The sequence below is a fragment of the Cupressus sempervirens genome, chromosome 10 (genome assembly GCF_028749045.1).
Source record: "Cupressus sempervirens isolate cs-2001-9-10 chromosome 10, ASM2874904v1, whole genome shotgun sequence".
NCBI lineage: Eukaryota > Viridiplantae > Streptophyta > Pinopsida > Cupressales > Cupressaceae > Cupressus > Cupressus sempervirens.
In genome coordinates, this window is record NC_143127.1 from 827,651,351 (window position 1) to 827,671,983 (window position 20,633).

Below are 20,633 nucleotides of genomic sequence, written 5' to 3' on the forward strand. Positions count from 1 at the left end.
TTGGAGTATCACATTATATGTTTAAGCATGTTATGCATTCTACTAGAGAACCATAAGTAGTTGGAGAAACTTCCCCAAAAATGTATTATTCTCATCTTGATTATCAAATGTAACTCACACTATTTTTAATCATTAGCATTGGACAAAAACTATGATAGAGGTATAGATAGAGATAAATAACAGAATAAAATAATAACAACATAAACATATATGCAGAAGAAAAAAGGATAGATAATATAGAGTAGGAAGAGGAAGAGAGATAAAATAGTAAGATAGAGTGAGACCAACATAAGTTGTGTGTGTGAGAGAGAGAATTAAATATAATTATTTTTCTTAATAAAACAAATAGTCAAAATAAAATCATGGTTATAATAAAATATATATATATATATATATATATATATTATATTTTAATTAATGAAAGTAAGAATTTAATTTTTATATTAAAACTCACATTTGTATAAGAAAAAATGAAATGTATTGAAATATAAAAATATTTTATAAGTAAAATTAATTGTTTATTTTACACAATTAGAAAAGGTGTACTATTTAATGTTTTCTATTTCCAAAATTTTTTAAAAATTAAGTAATTTTTAATTATGAAATAATATCTATATAATTTAATATGTACATTTGTATATAATAAATAGATGTAATACAGATAAATTTGATGTTGATGAATAAATATGATGTAATAAATAAGAAATAGAATATAACTATTTAATTTTAACACAATTTATAAAAACTTAATAATAATTTATATATCTTTTAGAATTGAATTATTTGTTTTTTGTGGTTATTTCGTTTAGTATGTCTTTTTGATATGAAATAAAATTATTAATTTAATATTAAAATATATATTTAAGTTTTAAATATATTTAAACTAAATGATAAATTATTTAAATAAAAAATATTAATGATAATAAATGATATAATTTATAAATTGTAACACTTATCAATTATACATATTACAAACACTATTATAAAATATAATATATGCATTTTATTGTTTAATTTATATTTATAAAAGTAAAATAATAGTAATAATTTAACTACTTTTATTAAAAAATCAAAGTTTTTAAAACCTTAGAAATTCAAATACAAAGATCTAACATATTGAAATTATATTAAAAAGACACACACTTACGAACTTATGCATTATATGAAGTTTTAGGAACAAGTCATATCAAATAGTTAAAAATAAACATCAATGTAAAATTAATAATAAATATATTTAAAAGAACAAATTAAAAATATTTAACTCTATATTTGAAGAAAAATAGATTGTGATAATTAATATTGATTAGACATGTTGTGTAAGGTGGAAGATAAAAGGATTGAATAAAAAAAATCTTATCAACTTGTCACAAATGTAGAAAAGATAAAGTTACAATTAGTGCATTCATTAATGCATGACGAAGTTGTTAGAAAATATTTTAATTTTCTCCTCCACCAATAATATCAAACAATAAAATAAATGAAAAGTTTAAATTAGAAAAAGATATAAACATTTGAACTTTCATATAATCTTTTAAATTCTTTGATTTGATTAATCAGTGTTAATGTCATATTAGCAATGCATAAGTATCCATGCCATAGGCACTAATAATATGCCACTTTTAAACATGCCATTTCTAACCGGGGAGGTTCACCACAAGAGTAGACTACGTGAAGGGTGGATAATGGATCAGCCCACTTGGGCTATCGAATTTAAACCCGAACGGATATTTGAAATGATTGCCACAGTTTGCCTTATCCCGAGCTACTTCGAAATTCAATTCAATGGCAACTGCATCAATCCTCCCTCTTACCCAGAGACCAATCTTTGACAGAGCTTTCCGCTGTACCGAGTGCCCCGTGCGCTTGAAATGCAGGCAGTCGCATGTCTGTAGGTTGGAAAAACTATCACCAGATGGAGGGGTTGGATTCGACGTTGTCACCTCTGAGTGCTCAAGAACTCACCCCGTCAACTCCAGAAGAAGGTTTGTTGAATTGGGTTGCGGACTATTAGCAACTACATTGACCATGACAATGGCAGCTGAAGCAGAGGAAGAGAAAAAGGAGGAGGAATCTTGTGAGCTCACATTCGCACCCTCTGGGCTTGGATACTGTGACATAGTCGTTGGGACAGGGATCGAACCTCCTCAAGGCGAACTTATTTTGGTACTTTCAATTCTGTACATATATGTATCCGCATTGAATTTGAACTTGCACAAGAGGTGGTTTGGAGTTGGCAATGACACTTACAAAGTTTATTTTTTGTTTTCTCTTGATTTGGTCAATCTTTTCAAGGATATGATTGGACAGGTTTCTAGTAATTATAATAGTCTTCGTGTACCCAGAAATCATTACACAGCCTTGCCACATCTGGCAGAGTCATGGGTCATAACTATGAAGGAATTCAACTTTGATCAGGGCCTTACGCTCATTTCCAATACAACTTCACAACGACCGCTTGGGCATTACAATTACATTATTGGAACCACCCATGCTCGAGTACTAAAACAATGCCAGGAACATTAGAGAACTGACTCTGTTCTTCCAGTGTACTGGCAAATTACACGAGAAGCACGAGAACAGGGCTCAAGTATCATTGGTTTGGGTTAATATACCAAAGCAGAAATAGAAACAAAAATATAGAATTATAACTTATCTTTAGTTGATGCTTTCAGGCAATATTTTCAGTCAGAAATTGGTATGACTTTACATTCACTTACTTTCAAATTCTATTAAGCGGCAGTAAATACCGATTACAATCTGGCAATGGTTGATGTCAATTGACTGGGAATATCGAAGTGCTTGGCAATATTGTCAGTTGATAAGTAGGAGATACTTTCCACAGCAAATCAAATTTTGATATTGTTATCAGGATTCAATTGTTTAGTTCTTGAGTCAAACTCATTGACCTATGTTTCATGAGTAGTGATTTGCACAAACCCATCTCTCATTAGAATGAATGGAACACTTGGGGTATAAAATCATGGACTGAAAATGAAACTTGATAAAAGGCCCTATATATATATACAGGGTGGGGGACATGTGCTACTTCTCCTGATCTCCTCTATTGTAGGAGTGCTGGTTTCCTAAACCCCACAAGTTATGCTTAGTTTACAGTCTATAAGGACTGCAAAACATGCAAAGTATAAACACATCCAATAGGAAGCTTAAAAAAGAGGTATTAGTGACTAGAAATATCTCCTCAAGATGGTATAACTAGTGTTACAGGAGTCGGTGAGTTCCGATGCGAGGCAGCCTTCCCAAGGCTGGTAGCCTCTTGCCTCAGACTTGACCAAAACCTGAGCGAGTTTCCATTGACTCCCCGAGTCCAGCTGGTCAGACTCTATCATCAGCCAACGATTTTTTTTCAGCTCAGGGGCAGGAGGATTTATACAAATATAGCATTTAAGAATAAGTTGCATTTATACTTTAAGTTATATTTGTATAAATATTGTCAAGATGTTTGAGATAGCTTTCAGCTTCACAAGAGTTAAAATGCAAATTCTAGATTTTGGGGGATTTCAAAAATTCTAGGCTTAGCCAAATTTTAGGATTCATCATGCCTTCAACAGTGTTATCTCCCACAACTTGTCTTGGCTATTTGAGGTCAAATTGAAGCTGGAAGTTGATGATCCTGTCTTCAATGATGAAAACTTGGAGTGGGTTGATCAAGTGGATTGAGAGGCAGATGCAGTGGTGATAGTAGTGGAGGAGGCTAGAGCACGAGGAGACCCAATGCAGGACCTTGAGACCAAGAGTGATGGATCCAACTCTAATGAAGAAGATTATTAGGATAAGTACGAGGATGAGGAGGATGATCATGATGAAGATGTCATTGAGGTTCAACCTCACACAGAGGGAGAGAGGATGGTTCTAGAGTCTTCCATGACCTATCTTAGCATAGTCGTAGGAGGACATAGGCTACTATGAGCCTTTATTTTGATATATGTTTTGAACTTTTGATGTAACGCATTGCATATTCCATGAATATTATAGACATTTGATAGTGACACTATATTTCTATTATGTTATTCAATTAAAGTAATTTCTTTCAAAAATCCACATTTATACTTATGTGATCTAGGAAAAGTTGTGGATGTTGGCAAAGTAGCTTCTATTTATCTCAATTATTGTGTATTTGATGTTAATTGGCTAAATGATGGATGAAAAATATTTAAAATCCTTAAAAATCTTTGAATTTCATGGGTTTTTAAATGTTGAGTCCATGCCGTGTCCTTGTCGAGTCCAAGTCCGAGCCTGATTTGGGCTTGCCTGGTTCGAGCCGAATTTGAGGCTGATAACACTGGGTATAACCATGGTTATGAGCATTGCTTATCTTTTATTTGTAAATATACAAGGAGCATATAATCTCTTCGATCAAAGAAGGTGTTTATCTATTCATTGGTAAGGTGTCAAGGGAATTTGGTTTGTTGGCTTTCTATCAAAATATTCCGTAGAGGCTTAAAAAAGAAAGTCATAGAGGGAAGAGACCAAACCTATATGTTGAAAACTTAAAGTTTTTCCTATCTAATTCTTTAGACTAGCTGGAAAAATCAGGTCAATATCAATTGCATTAATCATCTTTCATTATTTCTGCAAGGATTATTCTTATCGAGAGAGTTATATGATAAGGTCTCTCTTCATTACTTAAACAATAATCTATACCCTATGACAAAAGTAGAGGCAAGTATCCTTTCTATTTCTATTTTCCTCTTTGAATACTTTAAAACCATGTTAAAAGCTTGCCCCCTAGACCCATAGTTTCAGCTTCAATCTGGCCTAGATATGGGCCATGGTTTGGTTTGGCAATGGATCTAGCCAAGGTGCTGCAAAAGCTTAGTGGGTTTGTCCAAGATGACCTTGGTTAAACTCATCCCGAATTTTGCCTCCTTCCACTCCTTTTGTGACAAATCCATTGCTTTTTTATTTTTCTAATTTGCCATTTAATTCATCATCTCCTTTCTATTTTTAGGATTTTGAAGTTAACAAAATAAGCTGTGTTCTCATATAATGCCTTATTTATAGCTAACATAAAACATTGATATCCTCATGAGGATTGACAATGCTTTTATCAAATGTAATGAATATGTGTCTAAAGACTCTAAACAAATTAGTTCACTTTGTTCTAGTAGGAGTTGATTATTGAACCCATAGCTTCTAAATATCACCTACAAAAAAAATAACTTATCATAGAAGAGAGAAAAAAATGCTTAAGCCACTTGAGATTTGTGAGGACGCCATTTTGTCGAGAGTCATAGTTATCTTTGTTCAGAATAACCTAGGATATTGATTCCTCTTGAATAGGGCAGGTTTTCGCATCCGAAGCAGACAAATACGTGGTTCTTCTAGAAGCCTTGAGGCCACAGGCTTCTGGATGCACGTGGAAGCTAGCCACAACCTTTTGGGTGCGTGTGAAAGACAATCTCTAGCTTTCACGCGCATCTGAAAGCCTGTGGTTGGTTTCCGGTCAGCTTCTGGCTTCTATGCACATTCGGAAGCCTATGGCTAGCTTTCAACCAGCTTCCATAGGCCTTTCAGAAGCATCAAGCAACACTCGTAGGCCCAATGGCCAATAATATAAAGAAAAACCCAAAAACAATTTAAGTTCCCTATTATACATGTGCCTAAATTGATTTTTTAGGTTTTTTTTTAATGAAACCCTAAAATGACCCTAAAGGTGAATTTTAAGGCATTCACAACTCATTTTGGAACTTTTTTTGCACCTACAACCACTTCTCATTTTCTTTCTAGTTTGCATTGCCATTGTGAAGCTAAGTTCAACATTTTCGAAGAGGATTGATCGGAGGGCGAGAGATAGCTTTCGCGAAGGAGTTTAAATCATTCAAGGTAAGTGATAATCCCATTCTTGAGTATTTTGATGAATTTTTTGAGTTCTTGACGAATTTTTTCAAGTTGTTGAAGAATTTTTTAAAGTTTTTTTTTCAATTTTTTTTAAAAGATAGAAAGAAGCAAGTTTGGGTATCTATTTTAGTAGGTTTTTGTCACTTCTTTCCACTTGTATGCATGATGTTCATACTTGTTAGGACCTAATTAAAATTTATTTATTTTCTTATATAATACGTTGCAAAAAACTAGGCAAGAACGAAGGGCCAGTGGTAGTGCTAGTCAAAGTTCAGAGGGGGGCCAAGGAGGGCAAGGGATTGCTAATTTCAAAACTGATATAGGTTCTTCTTGTGGAGACATACAACACGGATATCGCAGGTTGTAGGAGGTGGCTCATACTATTTGAAGTGCAATTATTGTCAAAGCAACAAAAGAAAACCTTTCAATAGCTCATATTCCCGGGTGAAGCTTCATTTTATGGGCCTTGCTGGCAAAGGATTTGGAATGTCCAAAGGCCAAAATGGAAATGGGATAACTAGTGCAGAAATACTTTCATTTGTAAGAGAACAAGAAACTGTTGATGCATTGGTCAATAGATAAAAAAAAAGCTACTATCAAGGTCCATTCTCAAAGAGCAAGATGCATGCACCCATTGAACCAGTTGTATCCTCCCAACAACCATTCTTGCAAGTACTTGTGTTAGGAGAGGATGATGAAGAGGTGGGAATTTCATATTGCAAAAGAGGCCCATTGCACACTGCATTTAAAATCAAAGCAAGAGACTCTTTTGATGAAGCTATTGCACGTTGCCTCTATGCAAATGACCTTCCTTTCAACTTGTTGAGATCATCATATTGGAAGAAAATGGTGGCAGCAATCAAAGAATCACCAGTTGACTACACAAGCTTGGGGTTTGAAAAGGTGCGTACAACTCTATTGCAACAAGAGAAGACACATGTAGAGAAAAACCTTCAACCAATCAAAATATCTTGGAAAACTTTTGTTGATGCGAGTTTTGTATCACTTACATAACATATTAGGATTTGAATATTCAATATGGGATATCGAACATGCAACTCCTCTCTTGAAAAGTTATTACTCATGAAGACATAAGCAATAGCTCCAATGTTCCTTACACCGTTAGATACTCGCTCAGTTTTATCGATGTGATTCGCTAGTAATCACGTAGGCGGCCTTACGCTATTCATTCAAGGATGACTTGGACTTTGGTGGGATGAAGGTGATGGTGACTCTGTTTGTGAAATGTGCGTAGGCAGATAATGTTGATGGTGGTGGTGATGGAGGATGTGTCTGCCAGTGATGATGTTGATGGTAAAGCGGAGGTGATGGAAGGTGAATGGATGTATTCTAATGCTTGACCTGCTCCTTCTAACTTGCTTCTCTAAGCTTCGACTACCCAGCTACTTACTATTCTACTCCTACTCCTATGAATGGAAGGTTAGCAAATGGATGGGGATCGAACCTAATGAGAGTTGACCAGCGGCCTTACTTCCACAGGTGCAATGATTCAAAAGAATAATAGACTAGTTTGCCACACAAAGCTTCCCAACCAGCCGCTAGGATGCTAGTGGTCTAGTATTGATCCCTATCAAACATTTACCAATGCTACCATACAACTATCCATCTACTCTACTCTTGCTTAAACAACTTGAAATGAAACCAACTTTAACAACTTGCAAAGAAATCTAACTATGTGGAAGTAGAAAACATGCAATAATACCCAATGTTCTTAATCAAAGAAATTTTGGTATTATCTTCGCAACAATTTCTCCGACATTTTACAAATGAGAGCAAATGGCCTTTTATAGGGGCCAAAAATACAACGGACGGTGGAGATCAAAACAAGATCAACGATTCAGATTGGATCTTCAAAACCCTAATTAGGGTTGCCACCCCATCGGCCAATGAGAAGCTACCACCTCATCAATGGACCAATGGAAAAAGTGCAAAAAGTGGCAACCAATGAGAAGGCACAAAAAATGGTGGCCAATCACAAATAGACACTTGTCCTATTCTAGAAGAAAGCGAAATTTGCCACTTGGGCTTACATCAAATGATCTTCTAATATAATTCTTCCCTTTTCTTTCATCTTCTTAGCTAAGGCAATGAACGTAGCTAGCCTTTCGTTAACTTCTTCCATAGGAGGACAAGGTGTGTGCTTTGCATTGAGTTCCGCTGACTTCGCCACACTGCTTGCTGCTTGTAGTATCCTTTCACGATCCTTCTCATATTCCTTCTCAAATCCAATAATAGCACTGAGAGAGGAACGGGTGCCCAAATGCTTTTTCTTGATAGCAACCTTTCCTAACTCATCCAACCTCGATCCAAAATTTGTCTCATTGACATCCTCTTCTCTGATATCTTCAAAATCAAGGGCTACGCCGTTGTCGCTCATCATGGTCATAGTGGAAATGTCAATGCCTGGGCTGTGATGTGCAACTGCCTTTTGTATATCCTTTTATTGTACCACCATTGGTATCGGTTATTCGCCTCATTTTCAAGAAGAAGGGAGTTTTGGGCATCATATCCTCTTTGTCTTTCTTAGTGTTCGCCTGCTTGGGATTCTTACTTGCACTATCATCCTCCATGCTCCTCGCTCTATTACGGGATGGTAGAGTGGTGGACCAAAAGGCAAGAAGAACCAAGTGGAGCAATCCTTAGACTAGAACGAAAGATGGATATCAGCTTAAGGACCCTTTGCAACTCTAAATGATTTGAAATTACCTCTACCTATAGCCAAGGGGGATTTTCCTTCCTTCAGTTTGTCCCTCATCCATATCATGTCCACTATACAGATATTGGTGTCGATTATTCTCTTCATTTTCGAGAAGAAGGAAGTTTTGGGCGTCATATCCTCTTTGTCTTTCTTAGTGTTCTCCCGCTTGGGATTGTTACTTGCACTATCATCCTCCATGCTCGTCACCCTATTATGGGATGGTAGAGTGGTGGACCAAAAGGCAAGAAGAACCAAGTGGAGCAATCCTTAGACTAGAACGAAAGATGGATGTCAGCATTGTTGTGAGATTTTCACACCATCGCCCCAATATTTTTGGGGACCCCCTTTTTTCTAATCGCCTTGGCAAATTTTTGGATTGTCCAACAATTTTGAATTTTGAAAATTGTCACGCCTTGGCACCTTCAGGACAGATATGGGAGGCTTAGCTTATTTTCACCCGGTTTTCTGAACTTGATTTTCCAGAGCTATCAATTTTATCCCTAGGCTGAATAATTTTCTAAGTTAACTTCAACTTGGTAGGATAAAGTTGTGAATTTTGTACTAAGACGTTTTCTTTTGAAAATTTGGTTTTAACTCTGTAAATTTGGATAATTTTCAAAAGAGAAATTTTTTTTAGACTTAAGTCTTTGAAAAATCTCAAATTTTTCTTTGGTGAAATTTTTTTAATTTTGTTGAAACGTGGAAAATTGCAAAAAAATCGATTTTTGGTTCTAGATGCAATTTTATTTTAGCTTGGCAAAATCGATTTGGTAGAAAATTGCAAAAAATTGGCTTTAATTGGATTAATTGCCTTGAAAACTTTTAAGTTTTTAATGAATTTAGTAATTTAATATTGAAAAAATGGCTTTTGGTTAGCCAAAATCAAAATTTAATGACGTATTAATTACTAAACCCTCATTAAATGGAAATATTTAACACCCTCAAGGCCATTTAATTTCGTTTTGCAATTGGAGCTAATTGGTAAATTTAAAGTGAAATTTTCTTTTGGCAAAATTAATTTTTTTAAGATAAGTATTTAATTGTGGGCCTTAACTTGAATTTTTTTTTTTTTTTTTTTGTTTTCTCCTAGACCATGTAGGCCAGCGTTATGGAGAAAGAAAATTGGCTATAAAAGGAGTCTCCTCCTCATCTCATTTTCACAAATCATTTCTTCCTCTCCATGTGGGCGAATTTTGTGGAGGAGCAGATTTTTTCTAGACTTGGGCAAAATTTGTGGGAGCCGAATTTTGTGGGGGCCGAATTTTGTGGGAGCCGAAATTTGTGGAAGATAAAATTCTAATTTTTTCAAGAGGCTGCAATTTTTTCCCTAAGTTGGGTAATTTTATTTGGAGGTGAATTGCATGGTAAATTCCTAATTTGCAAAGGGATTTGAACTACTTGAAAGTCATATCCTAGGTTCCGAATAGTCTCTGTAAGTTTATTGGTTAAGGTGAATTTTCATCATCTAGAGTTGCAAGGAGTGCTTAAGCTGAACATCCATCTTTTGTTCTAGTCTAAGGATTGCTCCGCTTGGTTCTTCTTGCCTTTTGGTCCACCACTCTACATCCCGTAATAGGGCGACGAGCATGGAGGATGATAGTGCAAGTAACAATCCCAAGCGGATGAACACTAAGAAAGACAAAGAGGATATGACGCCCAATACTTCCTTCTTCTCGAAAATGAAGAGAATAACTGACACCAATATTTGTACAGTGGACATGATACGGATGAGGGACAGACTGAAGGAAGGACAATCCCCCTTGGCTATAGGTAGAGGTAATTTCAAATCATTTAGAGTTGCGAGGGGTCCTTAAGCTGACATCCATCTTTCGTTCTAGTCTAAGGATTGCTCCGCTTGGTTCTTCTTGTCTTTTGGTCCACCACTCTACTATCCCATAATAGGGCGATGAGCATGGACAATGATAGTGCAAGTAAGAATCCCAAGCGGGCGAACACTAAGAAAGACAAAGAGGATATGATGCCCAAAACTCCCTTCTTCTCGAAAATGAGACGAATAACCAATACCAATGGCAGTACAATAAAAGGATATACAAATGGCAGTTGCACATCACGGCCCAGGCATTGACACTTCCACTGTGACCATGATGAGCGACAACGGCGTAGCCCTTGGTTTTGAAGATATCAAAGAAGAAGATGTCAGCGAGATAGATTTTGGATCGAAATTGGAGGAGTTGGGAAAGGTTGCCATCAGGAAAAAGCATTTGGGCACCCTTTCCTCTCTCAGCGCTTTTATTGGATTTGCAAAGGAATATGAGAAGGATCATGAAAAAATACTACAAGCAGCGAATAGCATGGCAAAGACAGCGGAACTCAATGCGAAGCACACACCTTGTCCTCCTATGGAAGAAGTTAATGAAAGGCTAGCTAAGTTCATTGCCTGAGCTAAGAAAATGAAAGAAAAGGGAAGATTTATATTAGAAGATCATTTGATGTAAGCCCAAGTGGCAATTTCCCTTTCTTCTAGAATAGGACAAGTGTCTATTTCTGATTGGCCACCATTTTGGTGCCTTCTCATTGGTTGCCACTTTTTGCACTTTTTTCATTGGTCCATTGATGAGGTGGCAGCTTCTCATTGGCCGATGGGGTGGCAACCCTAATTAGGGTTTTGAGGATCCAATCTGGATCGTTGATCTCGTTTTGATCTCCTCTGTCCGTTGTATTTTTGGCCCCTATAAAATGCCATTTGCTCTCATTTGTAAAGGGTCGGAGAAATTGTTGCGAAGATAATACCAAAATTGCTCTCTTTTTCATTGTTGCGATTGGCATGTTGATCAAGAACATTGGGTGTTATTGCATGTTTTCTACTTCCACTTAGTTAGATTTCTTTTCAAGTTGTTGAAGCAAAACTTTATTTCAAGTTGTTTAAGTTGTTCAAGTGAAAGTAAAGTAGGTGGATAGTTGTGTGGTAGCATTGGTAAATGTTTGATAGGGATCAATACTAGACCACTAGCATCTTAGCGGCTGGTTGGGAAGCTTTGTGTGGTAAACTAGTTTATTTTTCCTTAGAATCATTGCACTTGTGGAAGTGAGGCCGCTGGTCAGCTCTCATTAGGTTCGATCCCCGTCCGTTTGCTAACCTTCCATTCATAGGAGGAGGAGTAGAATAGTGAGTAGCTAGGTAGTTGAAGTTTAGAGAGGAGAAAGTTAGAGTAGATCAAGTGATAGAACTCACCCACTCACCTCCCACAATCATCGCTTTCCCATCAACATCATCCTCGGTAGACACACCCTCCATCATCGCGACCATCAACATTATCTGCTTCCACACATTTCACAAACCGAGCCACCATCACCTTCATCCCACCAAAGTTCAAGTCATCCTCGAATGAATAGCGTAAGGCCGCCTACGTGATTACCAACAAATCACATCGATAAAACTGAGCGAGTATCCAATGGTGTAAGGAACATTGGAGCTATTGCTTATGTCTTCATGAGTAATAACTTTTCAAGAGAGGAATTGTCTGTTTGATACTTTGTATCAAATGTCCAATTACTAATATGTTATGTAAGTGATACAAAACTTGCATCAACAAGCTTAAGCACTCCTTGCAACTCTAGATGATGAAAATTCACCTTAACCAGTAAACTTACAGCAACTTTTTGGAACCTAGGATATGACTTTCAAGAAGTTCAAATCCCTTGCAAAATCAAAAATTTACCATGCAATTCACCTCCAAATAAAATTACCCAACCTAGGGCAAAAATCCTAGCCTCTTGCAAAAATCAGAATTTTATCTCCCACAAATTTTGGCTCCCACAAATTTCGGCTCCCACAAATTTCACCCTCCACAAAATTTGCCAAGCAAGAAAAGTGCAGATCTGCTCTTGCAAAATCACCAACGCCTTGAGAAGGAGAAGTGAGAAGTGAGGAAGAAATGGGAGAGAGGCCTCCTCTTATACCCAACTTTCTTCTTGGACCCTGGGAGAAAGAAAAACAAATAATTAATGCAAAATTATGGCCCACAATTAAATACTTAACCAAAACTAATTTTGCCATGATGAAAATTAACTTTTAAAATTGCCAATTAGTTCTAAATTGCAAAAAGAAATTAAATGGTTGGTGCCTTGGAGATGTTAAATATTTTCATTTAATAAGGATTTAGTAATTAATACGTCATTAAAATAGGATTTTGGCTAACCAAAAGCCATTTTTCAATATTAAATTACCAATTTCATTAAACGCAAAAAGTTTTCAAGACAATTTTAATCTATTAAAATCAATTTTTTGCAATTTCTTACCCAAATCGATTTTGCTATGCCAATAAATTTATTTATTTATTTTTATTTTATTTTTTGACAAAAATAAAATAAAATTTCTTCTAAAGCCAAAAATCGATTTTTGCAATTTTATTTCACCATCACAAAAATTAATCTTTTTCACCAAAAATAATCAAGATTTTCCAAAAGACCAAATTTAACAAAATTTTCATTTTTGAAAATTATCCAAATTTACACAATTATATCCAAATTTTCAAAAGAAAAATGTCAAGTACAAAATTTACAATTTTATCCTACCAAGTGTTGCTCTTTAAAATTTGTTCGGCTCAAGGATAAAATTGGTGGCTCTAGAAAATCAAGTTGAAACCGGGTGAAAATAAATCTAACCTTCTCCCTACTGGCCCTGAAGGTGTCTAAGGCTTAAAATTTTCAAAACTCAAAATTGTTAAACAATCCAAAAATTTGCCGAGGCGATAAAAAAAAAGGGGGGTCCCCAAAAATTTTGGGGCGATGGTGTGAAAACTTCACAACAACTTTGGGTCTAATTGTTGCGTTAGATGGTTGGAAAGATGCAAGAAACTGATCATTGATTAATGTGATTGCAGTTTACCCCAAAGGGCCAATGTTTTTGAAGGATGTTGATTGTGAGGGGCAAGTGAAGGATTCTGAATTCATTTCTAGAATTCTCATCGGGGCCATTGAGATGGTGGTTAGTGAGAATGTGGTACAGGTGGTCACAAACAATGCCAAAAATTGTTGGGGTGCGGGTGCTTTGGTTGAGAGTCGATATGACTATATTTTTTGGCCCCCATGCACCGTTCACTCCCTTAACTTGATCATGCAGAAGATTGGCACTAAAATAGATTGGGTGAAGAAAATATACCAAGAGGGGAAGGAGATACAAATGTTTGTGACAAACCACCGCATATCAATCCATTTTTAGAGCATACTCCAAATTGGAGTTGTTGAAGGTAAACTAATTTTTAAAAAATACTAAGTTTCATAGATTTGTAATTTAGTTAAAAATTAAATTTTTTAATTTTACTGTCAATTGACATACTGTTAATTTGCATTGGTTGTTGAGACCAGTTTTGCATCTCATACAATTGTTATGAGATGACTCCTCAAGGTAAAAGATGCAGTGACCCAAATGGTCATTAGTAATCAATGGGGCATATGGAAGGCCTCAAATTCAGAAAGAGGTCAGAGGGTTAGAGATTTGGTCTTGAGTGAGTTGGTGGGCTCATGTGGCATATGTATTGGATTTCATTGAGCTCATCGTGACTATGCAACACTTTTCTGATACAGATACATGTTGCTTGGGGGATGTGTATGATGGCATGGACACCATGGTCGAGAAGGTAAAACATTTTATACAAGCACATGAGTGACCCTACACAAAGCGAAACTTTAAGCAATCAAGTGGAAGCAATCATCCACCACCATTGGAATAAGATGACTACCCAATTGCACCTCCTTGTGTATGCTTTTATCTCCTAGGTACTATGGTGAGGAGGTACTTACTATGTCGGATAGAGTTGCACCATTTGTGAATGAGGAGGTTGTTGAGGGGTTCCACAAAACTCTTACAAGATTTTTCCCACTGGAAGAAATGCATGAAAAACTGAGGGAAGAATTTGGGCTGTTTGCTTTGGGGTTAAAGCATTCTCCATTTGCACTAAAGGACCAAAATAGAATGGGAGCTGTCATATGGTGGTACATGTATGCTCAACCTTTCAAGCATCTTCAACCTCTTGCAATCAAGGTCCTATCACAAGTAAGATTTTAATTTTGTTATGTTTTAAACTTTTAATATTTATGTTTACACTTGCATTCTAGAATTTAGTGTTTCACACATTCTTTAAAATTAATTTTCTTTTCATTTGTATGTTTTGTAACAACTATCTAGGTTTCTTGTTCCTCTGCTGCTGAAAGGAATTGGAGTACATACTCCTTTATCCATTCAATGAAGTGCAATTGGTTGGGCTCCAAGAAAGCCGAGGACTTGGTCTTTGTCCACACCAACTTGCGTCTTTTGTCACGTAAGAATTATCATTACAAGGAAAGGGAAACAAAGCTTTGGGATATAGCCCCTAAGTGTGCGGATTTGGATGCAACACTCCATGAGCTTACTACAATTGGAGATGGTGATGATGATAACATGGCACATGGTGCATCTAGCATATCCGGAACCATGTTTGGTTGAAATGATCTTTCAGTAGTCGGAGATTGTGATGAGAATGTGGATCTTCTTGCAAATCCTTATGATTTAGACTCTGATGCATATTAGATTATTAGTTAATTGAATCTTCAATCATTAACTAAGTTTTTATTTTGTTGAAATCTTGAACATGACCTATTTGAACTTATTGTCTAAGATTAAACTCTAATGTTAGACAAGCACATATTGATATATCATATGAATTTTGATAAAATATGAAGTATCATAGTCATACTATCAAATTATTTGTTTTTGTATATTTCCTGCATTTCTTTGCATACACACACACACACACACACACACACACACACACACACACACACATATGTATATATATGCAAAGAAATACACACACACACACACACATACACGTTTCCTCCCGCATCCGCATCCAAAAAATAATAATTTCCCACATCTCGTATCCACTTCCGAATCGGTAACTTAGAGGATAACATAGAATGATGCATAATTTGTTTTTATGATGCCTCCAAATGATAAAATCAGAGACCAATAATCTCAATGCATATGTGTAGGTTGAAATAAAATCATTTGAATTAACCCACTAAAGTTTCCCAGTTGATATACACAGTTCAAATAATAATTATAGAGAAATTTTCAGATTTCAATTGCAAATTTCAGAATAGTAGCAGATGACTATTTCTTTTTTGCACAACAATCTGGACAACTCTTCAAGCTATGGATTTATAAGCAATAAGAGTTCTCAATATGATTAAATAAACAAATCTAGTATGCTTTTCTTCTAAAAAATAAAGGAAACCTCGCAGATCAGTCAATTCAAACATATTTCAATCTTGAATACCATACTTGGGTAGTTCTCTATAGGCGATTGGAAGGCTCCCTATACAAGCTCAGATTGTATGGTACAAACAGAGGCCTTATTCGTGGCTGTGTGTAATGCTGCTCAATGCCATTCCCAGTGCAGCCGATAGCAATATAAGTGCAAGAACCCTTACTAACTCAGCCCTGTTATCTTAGTTTCAGGTGTTTGACATTTGTCAAACACTTTGCATGCAAGGTCTGACTTCTGATTTCTTTTTTAATTTCAATGCCCAATTAAGAAGAACGTGTAGAAGTTCAAATACTAAATGTATAAAACCAAAATATCAAGTGTCTCAATGAAAGTTTGCTTTATTAGCATTAGATCAGATGTAATATAGGTCTGATACAATTGCAACAGCAGATTAATGTTCCAGGTCTGAAGTTAATACAAATCAAAATAGACACAAACATACCTGGAAGCAAGGATATAAAAACAATATTTGGTAGAAGGTACTTCTGTCCCAAGTGGTGACCAAAGTGACTGATAACAACAATAATCTTTTCTGAAGATCTGATAAAGTGCCGACCTTCAAACCCTGAGTATTGTCCAACTCTCCTAAAATATACAAACCATTATGCCAAAATCTCATAAAATATTCCAGCAACGATAAAAATATAGCTTCAGAAGTCTTGAAATTACTTTCTAGTTCATAAGCTCTTATGAAAGCTTCTTGAAAATGTGATGCAAGAGCATCTTGGGTTCTTGGCAATCTTGCATCAACCAAAAATATGTTTGTTCTTATTTTTTCCAGTTTGCTTAATCTCTATGGTTTTCTGGTTTTCCTTCAGTCAAAATCTGTTGCTATTGCGGACCTTGTGGTTATCCTCAATCTGATATTGTTTTGAGAGATATTTGATGGATTCTTGGCGGGACCTATCTGTTCTACACCTTTCATGACCAGTTTGTGTTTTCTGATCTTCCGAAGTTATTTCTCTATCAGTAAAGCTCATTGGCACACATCTCGAGGTTCTTGGATCCTTACCTGATATCCACGTTGAATACCTGTTCTTATTTCATTAAATTGCGGGAGATCCATATGATTTGGGCCTTGACCTATATTTGTAATACGTTCTGCTGTTCTTCGAGAATGTAGTCCTTTGGAGGTTGACATATGGCTCATGCAACTGTATAAACTTCGGTAGTTGTTCCTAGTTTGGAGGCATTGCAAATCGAAGGATACGATTAGTTCTTTGAAGCTAGAAGCTGAAAAATTCATTGTATAATCAGGCCTGTATGCTTGGCACATAAGACTGAATTTTGCAGATCCATTGTAATTGAAATTGCTGATAGTAAGAAGGTTGATCTTGCTAGTCTCTCAATTGTTCTTTATTGTTTCCATCGTGTTACTCTTGCTGCAAGGATTGGATAGATCTTATGAGGTCCATGCCATGCTATAGTTGTGCCATGATTGAAGCTACAATTATCTTCAATTCCTATCAAACTGTCCACAGAATTTCTAGTTGAAAACTTTAGCAATCTGACGATTAGCCCAATGGTGAATTTTCGATGAATTGACACAAAAGACAGATTTGGGTTTTTGTTCAAACTACCAAGAAACTTCAAAGATTTTCGTCCTTAGATTTTCTGCATTGAAAGCCAAGCTCCCAAACTTCTTAGAGATAAAAATGAAATAAACCAAGTATATCCAAATGAGTCCTTTTATAGTTCTCCAAGAAAGCTTCTGCAATTCCCATTTAATTTTCCCCCTTTTTAATTTTTCATATTTACTTGCAATTGGGAATAATAGTGAAGTGGCCTCTTATATAATTTTCAGTTAACATATTGCCACTTTATGAATAAATTTTTATATTTACCTTATATCTCCCTATATTGGTGCCTATCTCCATAAAACACTTTATTAAACAATTTATAACCTTATAACTTCCGAGGCGCCATAATAAAGGTGTCCCACCTTTACATTTATTAAAATGACATTAAATTTAAACATTAAATTTTAATTTTAATAATAATGTTATTTTAATTATAAGGCTTTAGACTATAATTCACTATCAAATAATTATATCTAGGTGCTTGCTGAGCTAAAATAAAATAGAAATCCATACATCGACCTTGCTGACATTCCTCATGCGACTTTCTAAAAATAGAAAGTATGGCCAAAAAATATTGGCGATACAAATCCCAATACTAAAGATGCTGCATGTTGAAGCTGAGGGAAGACCAAACTTTGACAAGGTACTTGAAATAGAAGTTACTATAAATAGTAACTTCTAAAAATAGTAAGTCATCATATCAAATAATGTTGAAATTGATACTAAAAATAGTAAGTCTTAAACAATTTGTCCAACATAACTCTATCCAATACATCCTTTGAACTCATTGGTGACTTCAAAAACCTCCTCTAAACCATCTGATGTAGTCCTTGAAAAGTGTTACCAACCACTTTGTAAAGAGTACCTGAAAGTGGGGACATTACAATTGGCATTGAACTTCCTTTTGCAACCTACTGTCTTGCGATTAGCATCAATGGTGTTATATGGGTCCTTTTTCACAATCATTGAGGAATTTGCACCTGCTCTTAGTCTCCTAGCCAATATGTGTCTCTTCCCTTTCAGAATGAGTTGATTATGTAATGTATGAGACATATATAATAGTATGAAAAGTCAATGCTTCAAATAACTATTGTGCAAGTGTAGGGGCGGTGTCCTACTTTGAAAGTCTTTGAGGGTTGTGTCTAAGGTAATCATCGTGCTTTGAAGGTGTTTGTGGCAGATCCAAAGCATGAAAACATTACAATCTCTCCCTCCTTAAATTGTGTTTCCCAGTATTTCTCAAGGATGTCAGCCTACAAAACTAAATTGACCTAGGAAATGTTTGATCCAGGATTTTTCAAGGTCCCCTTATTGGAAAATTGCGATAGATGCTATTACTGTTTGTGGTCCGGCATTGAAAGCCCCTAATGACAAGGAGCTAAAGGTCCTATTTTGAACCGAAAGTTGGCTGATGTAAAAGTTGCAATTGAGGAGCAGTGCAAGGTATGGAGGAGGAAGAGTTCCACAATCATGACTGATGTTTGAATCGATAAAAGAAATAGAAAACTACTAAATTTTCTTTTCTCCTCAGTAGGTAATTGTAGAATTTGTACTTAGTACTTACTAGTAGTAAACTTTTGATTTAGTTGAAAAGTAGGAGATGTTTTTCACAATTTTGATTTAGTGATTAAGTTTTTGAATTATGATTGTACCAATTTGCTTTTTCTTTCCTTAGGTGCCATAGTGTTTTTGAAGTCAATTGATGCTTCAAGGAAAATAAGAAATTCAAGTATCCTATTGAACTAATTGAGGAAGTGTTGAAGGAGGTGGGTAAGGGGAACATGGTACAAGTAGTCACAGATAATACAACAAATTATGTTGCTACAGGTAAGCTTCTTACGGAGAGGCACCACCACTTGTTTTGGACCCATTGTGTTGCTCATGGCATTGATCTCTTGTTGGAGGATCTTGGCAAACATACCTAGATAAAAATGTGTAGAGAAAGGAAGAAATATTTGTAAATTCATAAATAATCATACTTTGGTCCTCAACTTTATGAGGAAATTCACAAATAAAAAAGTGTTGTCTCATCTAGGGGTCACCCGATTTGTAACATTGCAATCTTTTCTCGAGTTGAAGGATGCTTTGAAATGCATCTTTGTAAGTGGGGAGTGGACTTCATCATTATATGCAAAGACCAATGCAACAAGTGACATGACCAATTGGAATTTTGATGAGAGTGTCTTTTGGCAATCAACCAAGTATATTGTGGAGGTAATTTTCTTTTTTGTCCTCAATTCTGTTTCATTTCATCATTTTTGTTCACACTTGTTTAGTTCATTGTTCATTTTTGAAAGAACTTAAAGATTAATGTTCCTTTCTATGCATTTTTTTGGTACAAAATGAATTTGATGGAGAGCAATCTAAGCCTTGGCTCTGCCTTGTAATGATATTGTGACGTTCAATTGCAGTAGCCATCATTGTTTAATTTTGTAGAATCTAGTCAAATTTGGAGTGAATTTTGGCAGATTTCCCAGTAAAAGATGGCAACACAAGCCAGTATCTAGTTTTCAAAATTTGTGCTTCTCGTTGTTGCAGATTTTTCAGTTCACAGTTCATAGATCACTATCGGGTGGATCTATGGTGTATGGAGGACACGCCCAAACTACAATTAACATACCATTGAAGAACTTCTTCTCAGATGGATTTCACAGATAAATTATCAGCGTTGGAGGAGGAGAATACACATAAATACACCACTCAAAATTCAAGTTTCTACCATTAATGTTGAGGCATCAAACATTAAACAACATCTTGATGAGAGCTCTATTCAGGCTACAAAGATTAAAGACATTAAAGAAATGCAAGATGAGCTTCCTAGCTGCCATAATGTACTAAAAAGAAACACTGAGATAGTTAAAAACATGGGTAGAAGTCTGCAACAATGAGAAACGACAGTAGCAACAACTTCCTTTGGCGGGTCTTGAGGAGCTTGTTTAGTCCAAGCTTTCAAATGGATGGGCACGGAGAGCTAGGGAACTTAATCTAAAAGTTCGTGGCCTCCCATCTTCCATCGCAGATGTAGCTGATAAGGTGTATGCCTTCCTTCATGACAAGCTAGAATTTCTTGAGATTCTCATCAATAGAGCATGGATAGGATACAATTCCACACTTTTTATCAGTTTTCTTAATACATCAGACAAGCTACAAGTTCTAAGGGCTTGTAGAAAGCTCTACCCTCTACCATGTAAAATCTATCTTGAT

At 35.7% G+C, this 20,633-nt stretch overlaps 1 protein-coding gene across 2 annotated transcripts in view; it reads left to right on the top strand.

The window, feature by feature from the left end:
- The first annotated feature begins 1,650 nt into the window (after positions 1-1,650).
- Positions 1,651-20,633, top strand: part of LOC149536503 (photosynthetic NDH subunit of lumenal location 4, chloroplastic-like) — a 118,190-nt gene continuing 99,207 nt past the window's right edge. For both annotated transcript variants that reach the window (XM_089805840.1, XM_089805839.1), the window contains exon 1: positions 1,651-2,163. In XM_089805840.1, the coding sequence (XP_089661966.1) occupies positions 1,783-2,163 (381 nt within the window). In that variant the 5' untranslated portion in view covers positions 1,651-1,782. The remainder of the gene's footprint in view (positions 2,164-20,633) is intronic.